Here is a 19,577-nt window from a genome sequence, read left to right as displayed (position 1 = left end):
CACTCTGCGTGCCGCCCGGCTCAGGGGCAGCCTGGGCTCCTCCCGGGTCAGCAGGGCGAGGGGACGCCCTAGGCTGGAGAGTGTCCGGGCCTGGCCAGCCTGTGTGCAGGGCAGCCCCACAGAGTTCTGCACCCAAGGATGCTGCCCGTGCCGTTGGGGGTCTGCCCCCCAGTGACCAGGAGCCCTGACCTGGGCTGCAGCCCCACTCCTGAGTGGCCAAGAACTCAGGCCTGACCTGGCTGCATCCTTCCCCCCGTGACCAGGGGCTCCCACTTGGGCCACAGCCACACAGGGCCCGGGCCCCAGGGTAGCAGACAGGAGGGAGCTGTCAGCGCCCTGGCGTCCCACTCCTGCCCCCACCCTCACCATCTGCAGCCTCCGAGCCGTGAGCCCCAGGAGCTGCATCTCCACTCATGTCAGCACCGTCCGAACCTTCTCGCTTGGCTACTCAGTCCCAAGCTAGAAAGAGACCTGCATGCCTCGGGCCTGGAGCACCGGGCACGGGCCTGTGTGCTTGGGAATCGTGCTGCCCCCTCCGGGTTTCCTTAAAGCCGGGCCCCGAATGTGCTTGGCGTCGTGCACTGGGGGAGTGGGGGGGCTGCAAGGACTCAGGCCTCCCATGGGGACTGGTGAGGACAGCTGGCACGGCAGACGTCCACCAGACACCCTGGCCCACCAGTGCAGTATCCAGGTTGGGGAAGCCCGAGGCCTCTGTGTCGGAGTCCAGAGCTCTGACCAGGAGAGGGTGCCCCCGGCCCCCTTACCGACCCGTGAGCCCCGGCCTCCTTCCTCCCACCTCAGTGCCCTTTCTTTGCTGTGCATTTGTGCACAGTGCAGCTCACTCGAAGTTACTAAGTGTCGTGGTCCCGTCCCCAGCGGCCTTCCACAGAGAGTGCCAGCGCGGCAGGGTGCTACTGCTCCGCCTGCCGTCACAGAGGAGGAGATGGGGGAGGCGGGGGGCGGGGGGGGGCGGTTAAGGGACTCGCAAGGCTGATGAGAGGCCAGAGTGCAGCATCAGCGACGGGGCAGCGCTCACGACAACCCCAAAACAAGTGCAGCCCTCGTAACCGAGTATGGAGCAGGTCCTCCCAAAATGGAGCCGCTCTGACACTGAAGGCTTCTGAGGAGCCTGGGGTCTCGGCTGGCATGAAGGGGTCCATGGGCACAGCGTTTGCTGTGAAGTGGTTACAAGAGGTGGGGGACAGCCTAGTGTGCCCCCATAGAGCTCCTAGTTCTGTCAGCCGAGAGAGCCCGGAAGCAGTGACACCCCAGCAGCAGTGAGTACACCTAGTGCCTGGTTCTTGGTTTCTAATACCGTTCTCAATCAAAGGAACCAGGGCTCCTTGGAGAAGTGGCTGATCTTGGGACTGGGACAAAAAAAAAAAAAAAAAAGGAGCCGGGAGCATCTCTGGTGCCGGAAAGTAAGGAAATGATCAAGACAATGAAGAGGGTGTGTCAGCCGTCACAGGGGCCGCGGCGGGAGCTGTAAAAGCAAGAACACAGCACTGGACTCTGGCTCACAGCGTGGGGCATCCGTGCGTCCACACATCCACGTGTCCACGCCGATGCGGACGGCCGAATGAAAGAGGGAGAGACGGCCCTGTTTACAGAGAGGAAATCCCACCTAAAGATTCATACAGGATCCCAAGGGACCCCAACAGCCAAAATAATCGTGAAAAGGAACGAAGCTGGAGGAGTCACACTTCTGATTTCAAAACTTATTGCAAAGCTACTGTAACCAAAGCAGTGTGGGACAGGCACAGAGACAGACGTATAGACCAGTGAAATAGAACAGAGAGCCCAGGAACAAACTATCACACATAAGGGTGCCGTGACCATTCAACAAGGAAGGACAGTCTTTTCAATAAATGATGCGGGGAAAGCCGGATAACCCATGCAAAACACCGAACCAGGACCTGCACCTTACACCATATACAAAAATTAACTAAAAACCCAGAGACCCAAACATGAGAGCTAAAACTATAAAACTCTTAGAAGAAAACATAAGGGAAAGCTTCATGACGTTGGGTTTAGCAATGCTTTCTTGGATATGATGCCAAAAGCGCAGGCAACAAAAGTAAAACACAAATTGGCTTCAAAGTTAAAGCCTTCTGTGCATCAAAGGACTCCATCAACAGAGTGAAAAGGCAGCCTATGGAATGGAAGAAAGTACTTGTAAACCATCTATCTGATAAGAGGCTAGTATCAAGAATATTTGAAGAACTGATGAACTCAACAATAACAAAACAAACAACTTGATTAAAACACAAGTGAAGGACTTGAATAGATTTGTACAAAGAAAATATACGAATGGCCAAAAAACGCATGAAAAGATGCTCAACGCCATTGGTCATCAGGGAAAAGCAAATCAGAACCGCAATGAGCTACCACTTTACACCCATTAGGAGGGCTGTTGGGCTTCCCTGGTGGCGCAGTGGTTGAGCGTCCGCCTGCCGATGCAGGGGACACGGGTTCGTGCCCCGGTCTGGGAAGATCCCACATGCCGCGGAGCGGCTGGGCCCGTGAGTCATGGCCGCTGAGCCTGCGCGTCCGGAGCCTGTGCTCCGTAACGGGAGAGGCCGCAACAGTGAGAGGCCCGCGTACCGCAAAAAAAAAAAAAAAAAAAAGAATGGCTATTAATAAAAGATTTTTTTTAAAAGCAGAAAACAACAGCCATCGGTGAGGATTTGGAGAAATCAGAATCTTTGTGCACGTTGGTGGGAATGTAAAATAGTGCAGCCACTGTGGGAAACAGTGTGGCAACGCCTCAAAAAATTTAACCATAGAATTCCCACGTAAGCCAGCCGTTCAGCGTCTGAATATACACCCAGAAGAATCGAAAGCAGGGACTCAAATAGATATTTGTGCACCTGTGTTCATAGCAGCGTTATTCACAACAGCCGAAAGGTGGAAACACCCCAAGTGTGCACGAATGGAAGAATGGATTCTCAACGTGCCGTCCATCCACACCAAGGATATTGTTCAGCCTTAAAGCAGAAGGAAACTCGGGCACTTGCTGCAGCAGCAACAAACCTCAAGGACATTATTCTAAGGGAAATAAGCCGGTTCGAAAGGACAAATACTACACGATTCCACTTACAGGAGGTCCCTGGAATAGTCAGTCAACCAGGGGCTGGGAGCTGCTGCTCAATGGGGACAGAGTGTCAGTTTGCGAAGATGAAAAACGTCCGGAGATGGTGGTGGCGATGGCTGCACAGCGGTGTGAATGAATGTACCTGATGCCACTGAGCTGCACAATGAGAAATGGTTCAATGGCAAATTTTATGTTATGTATATTTTGTCACGATTAAGAAATTTCAAAATAAAAACATGTTTAATGAATCGGGAGGGGTGAGCACTGGGGACTTGAGCGTGAAATGAACTTGCAGACTCACTGGAGCTGAATCTAAATAGGGAAGGGACGCTGGGGGTCCCCGATCCTTGGTGGGCTTCCCGTGCTCCCCCCAACTCCGAGCCCAGGTGTCCACAGCGTCCCACCAGAAGCACTGTGTTGTCACCCTGACCTCAGCTGGACCACAAGACGGGACCCCTGCTGACCAGGGCTGGCGAGTGGCAGGGCTGGGAGCCCACATACCCCCGGAGCAGCCACCAGCCCCAGGGAGGACGGGGCCCCTTCAGAGGCAGCTCCACGCGGACTTGCCCACAGCCTCCTCTCGACAGTGCTGGGCGGGGTGGGGGACTGGTCCCTGTGTGTCCTCTGAAGGCACGGGTCATGTCCTGTGACATCAAAAGTTACATCCTCTGGCATCACAGGTCACAACCTCTGATGTCACAGGTCACGCTCGCCGGCAGCATCACATCCTTGTGGACCCCTGTGGACAGGCAGCCCCGTCATCAGCCTGTGTCGTGTTCAGGGCCGTGGACGGTGGTGCCAGTGGGTCCACTGTGCAGGTGCCTGGTTAGGGCCGAGGGGCCTGTCCTCGATCCCATGCTATCCTGGGGTGGCTGCTCCCTGGAGGGAGACATGCCCACAGGTGAGCCCCGGGTGCCCCCCCCGCATCGCACGTCGATCGTCCTTGAAGGTGGACGCTGAGACCAGCTCAGGTCCCAGATCTGCTGGGCCAGCATCTGTTCTTATTTGCTCGTGATCCCGTGGTTGGGACAAGGCTCCCACACTGGGTCCCACCGTCACTCTGCGGGCGGCTCACGTGGGGGACAATCCGGAGGGGGTGAGGTGGGCTGGGAAACGCCGGAGGGTGTCCAGTGACCATGTTTCTCCCTTTCTCCTGCTCACCTGGGAAGGCGTGTCTCCTGGAACCTGAGTGCATGCAGGTGAGTGCCCTGTGCCCTCCCCTGCCTCGCGGGTGGGTTGGGTGACCCCGGCCACAGTTCCACACTCTCTTTGAGACCCGCTGTGTCTCTTTCAAACAGGGGCCTCAAGAAAACACAAAAGGCATAAAACAGCTAGTGGACATGTTTCACATTTGCTGCCCAAAAAGAGAGTGCGCGTACAACAGGCCAGGCGCTGGGGTGGGCGGGGCAGCTGGAGGGCAAGCGGGCGGCTCCTCCCATCGCTGACCACACAGCAGCGTCTGTCCACCCGGCACCGCCGTGCGTGTGGGCACAGCCATGGCCCTGGCCGTGATTTTGTGTGTCCAGCGCTGTGGGCATCCCCCAGGCCAAGGGAGCCAGTCAGAGCACCCGGCTCGCCTTGTAGCTCACACGGGCTTTGCTCCCAGCGTTTAGGTGGATGGCACTGATGTCTGTTCTTCCCTCTTTCTGTCTCTGACGTCTCGTCTTCCAACTTCCTTCCTGTTTTATTTGTTTACTTCTTCATATTTGTCCGCCTCAGGGCCACGTTAAGTCCAGTAGCCGCTGGGCCCAAACTGTGCCTCAGACCATCCTCATCTGTTTGTCCAGTGAACTGATGCTCTTTTAATTCTATGAGAACAACCCTTGGTCGGGTTAGGCCGGGAGGAAATACCTAAACCAAACTGATTCTGAGTATTTCATTTAGACCTACCAGTCTGCCTCGGCCTGGGGGCCACGCCTGCCTGTGGGCCTGCCGGGCTGTGGCCATGAGGGTGACACCAGCTAACACCAACCGCCCTGTGAATCTTGGTTCGTGTAGATTTATCCTTAAAATCAGTCAAAACGGTCCTTTTCTGAGAGTCAGTCTGCAGTTCAGTGATGAGAGAAGTAGCCCTGACAGACTTCACGCTTTATAAACCAAGGTGACGGAGGCACTGACGGCGGCCCCCGCCATGCCCGCAAGCCCCTGCTGGGGAGTTTTCTCAAGTCAGCATCTGGGCAGCGGCCCGGGTGTGAAGGGCTGGACCTGAGCTGTGCCCTGGAACACAGGCCAGGGTCCCCGCCACCGTCCTCGGGAAGCCAGGGCCACCACGTAGCAGGCATGGGGGAAGGGGAGCCGTGCAGACCCTTGGGCCTCGCGGAGACAATGCCGGGCAGCAGAGGGTGATGGCACGGGGCCACCTCGCCTACTGGCGAGCCCCGAGGCACGGCCCCTGCCCCCCAGCTGCCCTGGCCTGGAGTCCCCCCCCAGCCCCGTGGGGCTGCCTACGACCGTCGTTAAAACACTAGCACGTGGACAAGGACGACCACGTGAACACCGGTTTTCAGTGAAACCACCAGACAGAAGGGATTCGGGTGTTTAAGTAAAAGTGTCACAGAACTGTCCAGAAATAGACGCTCTCGACAAAGCTAAGTCCATCGCTGTGGGACGATGGCATGGGGGAACCTTGTCTGGACTGCGTGTGATCAGACCCCCCAGAACGAATGCCCAGATGCTCGGCTGTCAGGGTAGAGCTTCTCCAAGCACGGCCGACTAGGACCTGGGGGGTCACCTTGACCCTCGTGTTAACAGCAAGTGGTCTCCCCAGGGGTCTGAGCGAGCCCCTGGCCTCTGCCCCCAGCCCAGCCCCCGTCTGTGGCCTGTCCGCCTCAAGGTCCCAGCAGAAGACCCACCAGAACCCAGGGGCCAGCTCACAGGCACCCCCAAGGCTTCCCAGAGCCCACTCCTGCCCCAGAATCACGGGCTCCTCTCCCACCCCTGAAGGGGGCAGTCCGGCCCCCAGGGCTTCCCTCCCCCCATGTGAGAGGAGAACATGCAGATCCTGCAGCAAGGGGCTGGGACCCGCCGTGCTGGGCACACGAAGCAGAACTGGGGCGCCCTCGGCTCCCCTGCAGCCTGCAAGTCTTGGTCTCGCTTCCCTTGTGGAGACCTGGCCTGGCTGAAGCCCCCGCTGTCTTTGGGTTTCTGGACGGAAGCACCAAGTGGGCAGCGGGGGCTCAAGGGGGCCTACACGGTGGGCTCGGGGGGGACGGTCTTGATGGGTCAAGTGGGGTCTGCGACGCTGGGCGTGTCCAAACCTCATGTTCAAAGCAGGGCGGCCGAGCGCATGGGGGGCTCGGGAGGCACCCTGGCCCACAGGGGTAGGCTCGGGCTGCACCGCAACGGGGGTCCTGAGGGGCAGAGGCCAAGCGTGGGGTGGGGATCTCAGGGGGTGTGCCTGGGACCACAGAGAGGCCTCAGGACCACTCGTGCCCGTGAGGACAGCCACTGCCTGCTGTGTGGACCTGCCCTGAAGACCCCACCGGAGGCCAGTCCCCAGGGCCAGAGAAAGCACAGGAGGCATGGACCTAGGCCCCCCGGCCCCCAACAGTGGAAGGCAGGCCCTCCGTGGCCCGGACCCACCGGCAGTGGACGCGCCCCACCCCGCTCTGCCCACCGTTCTTCCTGGGCGGCTGGTGGGGGCGGGCCACCTGGGGGCGTTAGGAGAGGCTGACACCGCTGCCTCACACATTTGGCCTCGTTTTTTAAGCGAGTCCATCGCATCTGGTTCTTCCCAATTAGTTTACTGAGACATTTGCTAACCTGTCTGGATGTCCGGTTCCATTGACCAGACGCAGATATCCCTTCTCTCCCCCGACGGCCAGCGTCGGGGTCCTGCGTGCAAACCTGCTTCCCCTGAACTACCGAGGGGTGGGCGCCTGGGGCTCATGGCTCTTTCCTCTCCAGGAGCTGGAGCAGCAGCTCATGATAGAGAAGAGAAACTTCCGGAAAACCCTCAAGTTCTACCAGAAGCTCTTACAGAAGGAGAAGCGGAACAAAGGTAGCCTCGCTGGACGTGGGCCGGGGCCGGGGTTGGGGGCCGCTTTGGGCTGACTCTGCCCGCCCTCAGGCTCGGAGGTGAAGACCATGTTGTCCAAACTGAAGGGGCAGCTGGAAGAGATGAGGTCCAAGGTGCAGTTCCTCGGGCTGGTCAAGAAGTACCTACAGGCAAGGTCCCCACTCCCCTCCATCCAGAGGCCTGGCGCTCACGGGCTCCTCCCGCTAAAACCTTGGAAATCGGTCCCTGTGAAAACATACACCCCCCTGCCGAGAGGCCACCCCGCCCCCCGGGTCAGGGGCGGGGTGACCTGGCAGCAGGTCAACCCGACAGTGCTGACTCGCGCCCCAGGTCATGTACGCGGAGCGGTGGGGCCTGGAGCCCTGCGCCCTGCCCGTGATCGTGAACATCGCGGCCGCCCCCTGCGACACACTGGACTTCAGCCCCCTGGACGAGTCTTCTTCCCTCATCTTCTACAACGCCAGCAAGCGCCCGCGTGGCGGCCGGCAGAGGAAGGCCCGCGTCCTGCAGGCTGGCACGCCGCTGGGGCTCATGGCCTACCTCTATTCCAGGTGCAGCGGGGAGGGAGGGCGTCTCTGTGCCCCCCAGGCCTTCGGAGACAAAAGCAGGGAGAAAACAAATAGGCCCTGCGGTGCAGGGCAGGGGGTGAAAGAGGTGAGAACTCTAACCTGCCCTCATCTGAGACAGGTTTGCACTTTTATCTAGAAAGTTCCCTCTAAGTCAGTCGCCTGTGTCGGCTCCCACTGGCCTCCAGGTCCTTGGCCGAGTGGCTTCAGGGCCACGGGCCCTACTGGACCCGCACCTGTGGGCCTGGGCGTCTGGGTCAGGTGTGCGGCCACCGTGACTAACAGCCCGGTGGGCTTCTGAACCTGAACGCAGCCGGGAGCCTCAGGGGCACCTGGACCCCATCCGCTTTCCTAAGTCAGACACCCCATAGTTAACGTTGGGCTCCCCGGGGCTGTGGTGAGGTTGGCCCCAGCCAGCTCTCTGCAGCGTTTCTGGGCATCAGCAGGGCTTAGGCTCACGGGATCCCCTAATAATGCAGGTGCGCGGGCTCACCTACCGCGGGAAGGGCCAGACCCCTCCGTCCAGGGTCACAGGGGCCCCCGGGCCACACCCAACCCTGCCATCCCTCCGTCTGTCCCGCCAGCTCCACCTGGTTGTTGGGCACAGGGCGGCCTCCTCCAGGGCCCGGCCCCCATCAGGGCTGGGTACAGACCTCACCCCAGTGTTGACTTTTAGGGACTCATGACACCACGTCGGAGCCCCTGGGGTCTTCGGGCTGCAGGCTGTGGTGACCCCAGACTGCTGGCTCTTGGCAGCCAGCGGGGAGCGGGGACCCTCCCGGGGCAGCTGACTCTCCCTGCTCCCCGGCTCGTTCCCCCGAGGTGGGCTGACTGGGGCTCCTGCTCGCGGGGCTCCAGGCTACCCCTCAGACTCCAGCCTCCTCTGCAACGTGGGCTGTCACACGCCGCCACAGGCACTGTGCTTTCCAGAAGATGAGAGCGCGTGCATGCGCCCCGGTATCACAGGGCGTGCCGCGCATCCTCTGTGAGCACGGCATCTCCGAGGGGGCGTGGGCTCATCCCTGCAGACCCCGCGGGTGTCCCCTCTGCGGGATGCTGAACCCGGGCTGCCTAGTCTCCAGCCTGAGCCAGGCTGCAATGTCCCAGGCAGAGGCTCCCTCGTTCCTGGACCCCCACCTCTTTCTCGCTGCCCTGGCTCCCTGCACCCAGAGGTGGGGGTCCCTCCCGCCCTCAGTGGCCTGTCTCCTAACCCAGCGATTTCCGGCTGGGGCTGGGCCACTGCTCCGGCTCAGCTTTCCGAATCGTTTCTAAAGGACACAGTGAGGCCTTAACAACGGATGTTACCAAAGTCCTCGGGCTCGCAACATCCAGGGATTTCTAACGTGACCACTGCTCCCCCCACTTACTTCTGAGCGGCGCTCCTGCTGGCCTCCCTCCTGGCAAGGGGCTCACGCACACATGCGCCCGTGTGCACCCACCCCGGGACGGCGGGGCTGGGGGAGCCGGGCCGCGTCCTGGCGGCTGACTGCCCTCTCCCCGCAGCGACGCCTTCCTGGAGGGCTACGTGCAGCAGTTCCTGTACACCTTCCGGTACTTCTGCAGCCCCCATGACTTCCTGCACTTCCTGCTGGACCGCATCAGCAGCACCTTGTCCAGGTACCCGCCGACCCTGACGAGGACGAGGCCAGAGCCAGAGCCGCCGGGAAGGCCCAGGCGAGGGCAGAGAAGGGGAGCGGGGCGCAGACGGGCCACGGGAAAGGGGCAGGAGTGTCAGGAGGGGCCGGCGGCCGGGGAGGGGGGAGGCCGAGGGCGGGGGCTGGGACACGTGGGAAGACGGTGAGCGCCAGGCCCGTGGGCTGGGGGAGGGCAGCTGGGGGGCAGGGAGGGTCCCGCGGGCCTCAGCCGGCAGGTGGGGTCAACAAGGGAAGGGGTGGTGGGCAGTGCTGGACGTGCTCTGGCCCTCTGAGCTGGCCTGTCCTTGCCCCCCACACTCCACACAAGCCCAGGCCAGGAGCCCTGGGAGGGGAGGGACTCACGGGAGACCCCAGCCCCCTGCTTCCCCACACGCGGAGCAGGGCTCCCGCCCTGCCTCTCGGGACGCCTTCCAGCCCCTGGGTGCCGTCTGTGAGGGTGGCAGGGGCTCCAGGACGGGCACCAGGTGGGCGGGCTCAGACCCCAGCGCTCAGACCCCCATGCACACACTGGCGTGGGTGCGACGCCAGGCGGGCGCGGGTGACCTGCATGGCTCAGGCCTCCATCTGTCCCCAGGGCCCACCAGGATCCCACCTCCACCTCCTCCAAGATCTACAGGCGCAGCTTCTGCCTCCTGCAGGCCTGGCTGGAGGACTGCTATGCCGTGGACTTCAGGAGGGACGCCGGGCTCCTGGGGAGGCTCCAGGACTACCTCGCCTCCCAGGTGAGGGCGCGGCTCGGGGAGCGGGGCCACCACCCCTCTGGAGCAGCGGGCGACCCCGCGTGCTTCTGCCCAGATCCTGCCCTTGGACGGCTCCGCAGAGCCCCTGTTGAGCCTCCTGGAGGTGGGCACCGAGCGGCGGGCTGAGGGCGCCCCACGCAGCACAGACCTGCAGGACCCCAAGGAGGCGGAGGACACCGCCAGGCCCCTCAACGCCCTGTGGAAGAGGCTCTCAGAGGACGGCATCTCCCGGAAGGTGCGGCCTTTCCCGGGGAGCCGGCGTGGGGACACCGCCTACGCAGGCACACACACTCCTGTGCTCATGTGCACACACACGTGCCCTGGTACACACACACACGGACAGGCACACGTGCACAAACGGGCACGCGCTCCCCGTGTTGCCGGTCCTGGGCACCAGCCCTCTGGCCCTGGACAAGGACAGCAGAGGGCCAGCCAGGGGCTCAGAGCACCCCGCCTCCCTGACTCTGCGGCCAAGGCGGGGCCGGGAAACGGCCTGGTACGGGAGCAGGGTTGAGGGAACCTCACCATGATGCGTGCAGACAGCCCCATCCATGAAATGACCAGGACAGGCGTCCTCGACCCAGCACGGCTGCGGGCAGGAGGGATTTGCCACGTGGCTCTAGCTGAGCCAGGCTGCGAGGGCCTGGGCCTGGGCCTGGGCCCACCCCCCACCCCCCACCCCGCCCTAACCTGGACGGGACCCTCCGGGGCTTGGTCTTCCTGCCCTGCAGAGCTTCCCCTGGCGGCTGTCCCGGGGCAACGGGCTAGCGCTGCCCCACAAGGAGCGCCAGTACAGCATCGCATCCGCCCTGCCCAAGCCCTGCTTCTTCGAGGACTTCTACGGCCCCTATGCCAGGGCCAGCGAGAAGGGGCCCTACTTCCTGACCGAGTACAGCACCCACCAGCTCTTCAGCCAGCTGACGCTGTTGCAGCAGGTGAGGGCGGGGCTGGCGCTGCGGCAGCCGGTGAGGGCGGGGCTGACGCTGCGGCAGCGAGTGAGGGCGGGGCTGACGCTGCGGCAGCGGGTGAGGGCGGGGGCTGACACTGTTGCAGCGGGTGAGGGCGGAGGCTGACACTGTTGCAGCAGGTGAGGGCGGGGCTGACACTGTTGCAGCAGGTGAGGGCGGGGGCTGACGCTGCGGCAGCGGGCAAGGGTGGGCGCTGAAGGCCCTCAGCAAGAGAGCGCCAGGTGCACAGGCCCCACGAGGTCCCACAGGGCGCGCGCGCGCACACGCACACACACACACACACACACACACACACACACACACACACACACACACACACACACACACACACACACACACACACACACACACACACACACACACACACACACACACACACACACCCCTGCGTGCTGGAGGGCGCCCTGCCCTGCAGGCTGGGCGGGGAGCCGCGTGTGCTAGGCCCTCCCTCCTGAAACTGGGTGCCCAGCCCCCAGCTGCCCCTTCCCAGGCCCCCAGGCATCCTGGGCCCCCATCACCCCACCCCCGCCACTGTTGTCTGGGTGGCCGTGCAGAGTCCCTGGGGGCCCAGCCCTGTGACTCCCGTGCCCCCCGTCCCCCCTTGGGCCCCGGCTCTGCCTGACCTCTGCGTCCTTGTCCCCGGCAGGAATTGTTTCACAAGTGCCACCCCGTCCACTTCTTAAACTCTCGGGCCCTGGGCGTCACGGACAAAAGTGTGGCCGTCCCCAAGTGAGTGTCCGGCGTGGCTGTCAGAGAAGCCTGGGATGCAGGGCTGGCCGGAGGGCCTTGGGGCCTCACCCAAGCGTCTCCTGGACACGCCCAGCACAAGGGCGACGCCTGCGGTGCGCGGCTGGCCCCCCGCCTCGCAGGGCCCGTCCCGCCAGCCTCCTGGGCCGGGCGCCACCCGGGGCCTGGCTGGGACGTGCGCCTGCGTCTCTTGCAGAGCCAGCTCCTCCGGGTCTCTGTCGGCCGAAACCTGCAGCTTATTTCTGCCCAGCTACGTCCAGGACACGTACCTGTTACAGCTTCTGAGAAGCGCAGACGACGTCAGCACCTGGGTGGCCGCCGAAATCGTGACTAGCCACACCTCCAAGGTTGGTGCCCTCAGCTCTGGCCCCAGCACAGAGTCGGGGCTGCTGGCAGCAAGGGCACCTCCCTGGGAGACCCCCCCTGCTGGGGGTGCACGGGGGCTCCAGGCCCACCCAGGCCTGTCCCCGCGGCGCCGACACGCAGACCTCACGCAGGCACACCCCCGCTCACAGCTGGACGCGGCGTCACACACACACTAACGCGGCCCCCGCGTGCTCCCACACTCCTCCTGCCTCGGTCGCGACCCAGGGCCGGGAACTGGCCCGCTGGCCTGAGCTCTCGTGGCCACTGTCACAACAGCACGGGTGCATGTGTGTCCTCGGCCAGTTTGTGGAACAAATGAAACACTGGTCAGTGGTCCCATCAAGGGGAGGTTCCTCTGGGTCCCACAGGCCTCGGCCTGGACCGACGCCCCTGCTTCAGGGCCAGCACCTCCCTCAGGTCCCACCCAGGCAGGAGGGGCAGCAGGTGGGCCTAGCACCCCAGAGTGCGCCCAGCGAGCACACTGCTGCCAGGGCCTCGGACGTCCTTCCGCCGGAGGCCAGACGCAGGCGAGGGTCACAGGGTCCTGCCTGTAGGGCGTGGCCACGTGGAAGAACCGGTGGGAACCACGGGGCTCCTGCTGTGTCACCCGGCCCCTTCCCGCGGGTGCACGCCCACTGCCTCCCAGGCCCAAAGCATCAGCTCCCCGGGCAGGAGCCGCTGGAGTGGGCTGAGCACGAAGGGGGAGCTCGGGGTGGGGGACCCTGTTCTGTCCCAGGAGCTGCCCCAGAGCCCACCGTGGCCACCAACTCCCCGAGAGACGGTGAAGCCCGGACGTGCCCGTTCTGGCATTAGGAGCCTCTGCACTGTCTTTCCTTTTCTAGTTTCCTCTGTGTCCCCCAAGCCCCTAGGGGCAACCCCAAGGCCCATGAACAAATGCCGAGTTTTCCACTCTTTCCCCTTTTCGGGAGAATTTTCTTTAAGGGTTTAGCAGCTGACAGACTGACCCGTCCTCACTTCTGCCAGGATGTGGCCTGGCCCCCTCCCCGACCCGGTTTGTTCCGATCCACGACGTTATCATGAGAGACATCAAAGTGCAGCTTCCGATCAGGGGTATCACACGAGGCCTGGGTGCTCGGGCTTCCCAGGGGACCTCGGCTGCCAGGGAGTCCTCACCCCAGAGCCTCTGCAGCTGCCCCGCCCACAGGTCACCACGAAGGGGCGCCAGCGTCCCCAGGCCACAGGACGGAACGGTCTTCAGACCCACCTGGGACGCACCCGGGGTCAGCGCCTGGCGGGAAGGAACCATTGTTGTGTTGCAGTGACCAAACTCTCCCCATTGCGTGAGCGGCTCCCCCGTCCCCGCGAGCAGAGGTCGGAGGGAGGACTGTTCACGGGGCAGTTCCGCCTCAGCAGGGACAGGACAGCGCAGGGGCCGAGCGGAGACAGCGCCAGGAGTTCTCAGGAAGCCACGCGGGCACCTCCGGCGAACACGCTGATCAAGTTCTGACGCGCTGTCTCACGCATTGGGCCCCTCACCACGCTGCCGGCACAACCCGGAGGCTGACTTCTACATTCGTAAACTCTGCTCTCAGAAAAATTTGTCAAAACTCAAATTTTGAGCCGGAGAATGTAACGGAAGACTAGTAAAAGCCCTCAGTGGTAACAGTGCGTTCCTTCCAGATCACATCCCGGGGTGGCGGGGTGGGGCGAGACAGTGCAAACACAAGGTCAAGGAGAAAAGGAAACAGTGTGAAGTTTCTCACCTTCAAGAAAAGCTTCCCTTTTTGTAGATGAATAATGGTGGGACCTGGCTTCATCAGACAGGTGTAAAAGTGACGGAACACGACAGCCAAGAGCAGGAGGCAACCTCATATCCGGTGATGCACGAACGGATGAACAACGTGGGGCATCACCCACCCTGTGAAAACATTCAGCCCCACGAGGGAACCAGATGGGGACACAGGCCACGACGGCTGAGCCCGGAGGGCAGGACGCCGGTCACAAGAGCAGACCCACCATGTGACCTGACCTGACCGGTACGAGGCTCAGCCGTGAGCGGACAGCTCTGCCTGGACGGGCTGGAAATCGCCTACTTCACATCCATCTGAACCTGTGAGGAAAATGACGAGGTGTCAACGTAAGAAGCAGGAGTGGGTAGATGTTTTTCAAGATCCTTTAAGAGGCACTCGAGCCAGACAGCTGGGAGGCAACGGTGCTGAGTGACCCCAGGGCCCGTCTGTGACCCAGACAAGGGTCAAGCCCAGGAGAAGGGTGTCTGGTTGGGACCCGCAGGCGATGTTCCCACCTGAAGGATGTCCCTGGCCGTGGCGACAGTCCACAGGGTGAGGCAGCTCTGAAGTGAGGGGTCAGCTGAATGCTCCAGAACCTTCTGGAAGTTGCTGGACTGTGTAAAATCCACACGCTAACTGTGGGGCCGTGAGGCAGCCCCCAGGTCTGCTCGGAGAGGAGAATCCCACTGGGGTAGCAGGGGCTGCCGTGGGGTGTTCCCATCGAATCCGGTGCATCTGCCCTGCCGACCAGCGGCCCCTGAGGCGCTGCAACCCCGTCCCACCGTGGACTCGGCTGGGCGGACGACAAGCTGAAACCGGCTCCCCATTTGCCTCTGGACACCTCAGCTCCATCTCCCCGAGCGGGGGTGCCCTTCCCGCTCCCCCCATTTGTCCTGAGCAGAGATTTGTCCCGGGAGAGAAGTGAGATGGACTTGGCACACCTTTGTGCCTTGGTTTTCTGGGCCCCCGACGCCCTCCCCTGCACGGAGGTGGGCGCACCGCCCTGCACCCTGACACTGGCCCCTGTGCCCCGTCCCTCGTCTGAGACGGAGGACGCTGAGCGTCTTGTTCTCTGGTTTCAGCTGCAGGTGAACCTGCTCTCCAAATTTCTGCTGATCGCGAAGTCTTGCTACGAGCAGAGGAACTTCGCAACAGCCATGCAGATCCTGGGCGGCCTGGAGCACCCGGCCGTGCGACAGTCCCCTGTGAGTCACCCGGGGGGGCCTGGCTGCAGCCACGCAGTGGGCACAGACAGGGCTGTAGGAGTTTCACCTGTGCTTTTATTTTAGGCCTGGAGAATTCTACCCGCAAAGATAGCAGAGGTCATGGAGGAGCTGAAAGCCGTGGAGGTACCCCTTTGCGTGAGCTCCTGGGCAGCTCATGTCCCGGGGGAGGGGGGGATCGCCCGGCAGATCCTGCATCGTCGCACCCACCTCACGGCCCCCCCATCATCTCCCCTGGGGCCTCGGCCGCTCACCTGGGCAGAGGCGGCAGGGTTGCTCCAGGGCCGTGATTCCAGCCTGGGGTGCAGGTGCCCTGAGGCCCTGCCTGAGTTTGGCCGACCTACATGCCTCCTGGCCGCCCCCATGAGATCCTAAACGAGGACACGCCCTCGGGATGAGGGGTGTTTCCCAGACTGATGAGGCAGGGGCGGCCTGCAGCCGGCCCCAAACGCAGTGCGCGCCGGTGGGGGGACTGTTGTGTGTCCTCGGTTGCCACCACACCCAGGGGTCTCTGTGGCCGGCCAGCCAGGCTCCCAGTCTAATTTGGGCAGTGGGGTCACCTGGCTCTTTTCTGGAGAGGAATTTGCCACCAGCAGCAGGAAGCGCACGGCTTTCTGGTGGGGGTCAGTGTTCCTTCTGTGTCCGCAAGCTTTAGACATCTGCACTCTCCCCAGCCCCAGAGCTAAGGCACACTTTGGACTGGCTGATAAACCGGGGTGCCGTAGCCCCCATGCAGCACTGCTGGGCACCTGGGCTGACCTCTCACCTGTCCGTCCCCCCCACCCCCCGCCCACGCCCCTGGCTGGGCCCCAGGTCTTCCTGAAGAGCGACAGCCTGTGTCTGATGGAAGGACGGCGCTTCAGGGCCCAGCCCACCCTGCCCTCAGCCCACCTCCTGGCCATGCACATCCAGCAGCTGGAGACAGGGGGCTTCACCATGACCAACGGGGCCCACAGGTGGAGCAAGCTCAGGTGAGGGGCCCACAGGTAAAACAAACCAGGTGAGGGATCCACAGGTGAATAAGCCAGGTGAAGGGCCCGCAGTTGCGACAAGCCAGGTGGGGGACCCAACAGCTAGAACAAGCCAGGTAAGGGGCCCAAAGGTGAGCAAGCCAAGTGAGGGGGCCCACAGGTGAAACGAACCAGGTGAGGGGCCCACAGGTGAGCAAGCCAGGTGAGGGCCGCCCCCATCTCTCCCGTTCCTCTGAGACCTGGGCCGCCTTGCCCCTCACGCAGCCCTCACCCCAGCCCAGGCCTCCACACCCTCTCCCCTGGGTGACTTCCAGCCGCCTCCTTCTCCACAGACAAGGGGTACACAATTCGCACAGTCCAGCGTCCACGGCCCCAAACGCGGCCCCAAGGTTGCCGTGACCTGCCTTCCTCCTGGGAGATCCAGGTGCACCCAGAACGCCACCTCCGTGCGACCACCCTCCCTGACCCCCCGAGCCACATCTGCCCTCTCTCCCTGCCTCTGCTGACCCCCTCGGGGCCCCTCCGTAAAGCTGTCCGGAGGATTCAGTCAGTCCCCACCGTTCAACTGCCCGGCACACCTGCGGACCCACCTGGGAGGAGCAGACTGGGGGGGCTGTCGGTGGCGACCACCACCACGGCCCTGCCAGGGACTCAGACACTCCCAGCCAAAGGCGATCGCGGCTCCTTTTGGCCTTGGAAGCCCACCCTGGGGCCGGCCGCTCCTTAGAAGCCCACCCTGGGGCCGGCCGCTCCTTAGGAGCTCCAGGCCCACGGCCCCCCGCAGCGCCCCAGGCCCGCACTGCCCTTCAGGACAGTGCCACCCTGTCTCCAGGGAGACCCTCCCCCCATGACCTTTCACCCCACTCTATCCTCTCCCCCCACTTCATCAGCCACACGGCAGCCAGGTGGAGACCGATCAGGCCTCCTCAGGGTCCAGGGCAGACTGGTCCCTCTGAGTCTGGACTTTGACGCGGCCTGGTTGGGACAGTGCCTGACAGCAGGCTGGGAACCCACCAGCTGCAGACGCTGCCCCCGTGACTTGTGCAAACTCACGTTTCGTTTCTTCCCCCAACAAAGAAACATCGCCAAGGTGGCGAGCCAGGTCCACGCGTTCCAGGAGAACCCCTACACGTTCGCCCCCGACCCCAAGCTGCAGTCCCACCTCAAGCAGAGGATCGCCCGGTTCAGCGGGGCGGACATCTCCATCCTGGCCGAGGACAGCAGGGCTGGCGCCCACCAGGTGGCCAGCGAGAAGCACTCCAAGAAGATTCAGGACAAGCTGCGGAGAATGAAAGCCACGTTCCAGTAGCGCAGGACAGTGGGCTGGGTGTGCAGTCCACACCGAGGACAGGCCTGGGGTGGAAGGGGCCGTGCCTGCTGTGTCAGACAGGGACCCCCACGGCCCAGGAGGGGCACCGGGGCGGGAGCACGGGCTCAGACCCAGACCCGAGAGATGGTGCCAGGAGAGGCTGAGGGGGGTTTCTAAGGGAATTTTAAAATATTTAAACCGAAATAGGATAGGTAAGCTCCCCAGGAGCCGGTACCCATTTATATTTCTCAAAGATAAACAGCTTTCACCCAGTTCTCTGGCCGTTCAGCCCCAGAAACCCCACACCCCAGCACCCAGCTCAGGCTTTAAACCCAGGCGCCCACTGAGCGGTGTTCCCACGGGTCTGGTGTACGTCTGCCCACCAACGAAGGGCCAAGACTGCCCTCTGACCCCCTGCCGGCCACAGATTCCAGGGGCCCTGAGGCTCCCCACCCTGGGCTTCCTCCCTGCCGGGCCTCCCCCTCCTCCAGCCCCAACCCCTGGCTGCTCACCCAGGCCCAGGTGCGGGTGCCAGAGCCTCGCAGCCCTTCCCACCAAGAGGCCCGGCCTTGCCTCCGTCCCAGCCCGGCCTCCTGCTGCCGGAGAGCGCCTCATGCTCCACACTGGCAGCTCCCAAGTGCCCCGTGGCCCCTGTGCCCACCGCCCCACCACCGAGAGCACTTCCTGCTGGGGCCGGTACACCTGGGCCGAGGCTCTGCTTCCAAAGCATGCAGGACTCAGACAGCCGCTCCAAAGCAGAGACACAGCCTCAGGGGCCCTGAGAGCTTCCCTCTGCCCTACCTGGGGGCCTGGGGGCTGTAGGGCCGTGGCCGGGTCCCCCCCTTCTTCAGCAGCCACGCATGTGATGCACACACCCACGCCTAGCTCCCGAGGCTGGCCGTCACCAGCGCTTTCTGACGAGGAAATGAAGCCTGCTGCCTCGGTGGTACCAAGCTCTTGCCCAGGGCTGTTTCCAAACTGCGCTCGGCCAGGGGCATGGGACCAGGACAGCACGGCACACCTCCACAGCAGGAGGCCAGAGCCCTGGCACCACCCCAGGCACCAGCGTTTTTACGTCGCCAATCGCTGCAAGACCCAAGACTCTTCTTTTCAGTTTTAGAATTAGTGACTCTTCAGCGCAGCCAGCTCATGCTATTTCTAGGAAAACCACTACCTGTGATCAAACACTGTTGTCGAGATGTGTTTTCCCACATGTATTCATTTGCAACATCTATGTCCCGCTTTCGTGAGAGGCACTCCGGGCCCTGCAAACGTGGCTTTTATATGAGAATTTGGTTCTGCAGATCAGCTCCTACCTTTTCAGGATTTGAATTCAACAAAGCGCCACAAAGCCTGAAATGAAGTGAGCGTCCAGTGCAAGTAAGCATTCCAACTGTAACGGGTTATCTGGGGGCGCGGCCAGGCTTCGGCTCCAGCACGACTGTCTGCATGTCGCCCTCACGCGCGGTTTACATTTCTAAATAAAGTCGTTTCTACCAAGACGGCCTTCGCGGGTTCCTGGTGTTTACCTGCTTCGTGGGTCAGCGTGGCTTCTTCGAGCCAGACGAAGACGTCTTCAGGGCTGCTCGTGAAGGCGGGAGGGGACGAGGGACCGAGGAGGCTCAGGCCACCGCGATGTCCTCCGATGGTGCGCAGAGGGCCAAACCCCACCACCCGGGGCCCGTGAGCAGGCAGACACCCCGCTGCCCGGGACGTACCTGCCGCTGGAGGAGGAGACAGCCAACCTCCCACAGTCGCTGACCTGCCGAGGCCTCCGGGCACCACGGCCCGCGCCTGTCTGCCACAAGCCCTGCCCATCCTGGCGTCCGGCCACCCAGGCCTCGTCCGCAGCCCACAGGCCAAGCAGCAGGCTCATCGTCACCGGGGGCAGGCTGGGGCGTTCCCAGGGCTTGGTCACCACCGAAGGGTCCCAGTGGAAGAGCGGAGGGCTGGTGGACACCAACAAAGACGGGGAGATGGTGGGGTCGTGTTACTGTGGACAGGAGCTGCCGTGGTCACGTGGCTCTGGAGTCTGGGCCCGGGCGGGGTGTCCTCAGCCACCTTAGAACCACTAGACCCTGGTCCCTCTTCCTCCCGAGACACGACTAAAGCACCAGGAAGACCGGCTCTCTCTTCGCTACATCGGCTCTTATCACATCAACACGTTTT

General features: G+C 62.7%; 1 protein-coding gene across 6 annotated transcripts in view; it reads left to right on the top strand.

The window, feature by feature from the left end:
- KNDC1 (kinase non-catalytic C-lobe domain containing 1) overlaps positions 1-18,914 on the top strand; it is a 58,418-nt gene extending 39,504 nt beyond the window's left edge. For 2 of the 6 annotated variants that reach the window (XM_067708968.1, XM_067708964.1), the window contains exons 18-30: positions 7,001-7,094; positions 7,164-7,261; positions 7,443-7,663; positions 9,182-9,295; positions 9,908-10,055; positions 10,129-10,308; positions 10,805-11,008; positions 11,688-11,770; positions 11,985-12,135; positions 14,988-15,110; positions 15,195-15,254; positions 15,942-16,099; positions 17,177-18,914. In XM_067708968.1, the coding sequence (XP_067565069.1) occupies positions 7,001-7,094; positions 7,164-7,261; positions 7,443-7,663; positions 9,182-9,295; positions 9,908-10,055; positions 10,129-10,308; positions 10,805-11,008; positions 11,688-11,770; positions 11,985-12,135; positions 14,988-15,110; positions 15,195-15,254; positions 15,942-16,099; positions 17,177-17,408 (1,866 nt within the window). In that variant the 3' untranslated portion in view covers positions 17,409-18,914. Of the gene's footprint in view, positions 1-1,330; positions 3,349-4,263; positions 4,294-7,000; positions 7,095-7,163; positions 7,262-7,442; positions 7,664-9,181; positions 9,296-9,907; positions 10,056-10,128; positions 10,309-10,804; positions 11,009-11,687; positions 11,771-11,984; positions 12,136-14,987; positions 15,112-15,194; positions 15,255-15,941; positions 16,100-17,176 lie in introns of those variants that run through there. The other 4 variants (XM_067708963.1, XM_067708965.1, XM_067708966.1 and 1 more) reach the window with 4 other exon arrangements.
- Positions 18,915-19,577: the final 663 nt, after the last annotated feature.

Source organism: Pseudorca crassidens, chromosome 16, assembly GCF_039906515.1.
Source record: "Pseudorca crassidens isolate mPseCra1 chromosome 16, mPseCra1.hap1, whole genome shotgun sequence".
NCBI classification, from domain to species: domain Eukaryota; kingdom Metazoa; phylum Chordata; class Mammalia; order Artiodactyla; family Delphinidae; genus Pseudorca; species Pseudorca crassidens.
Note: the sequence above shows the minus strand (reverse complement) of the source record. Positions and strands in the feature narration are given on the sequence as shown.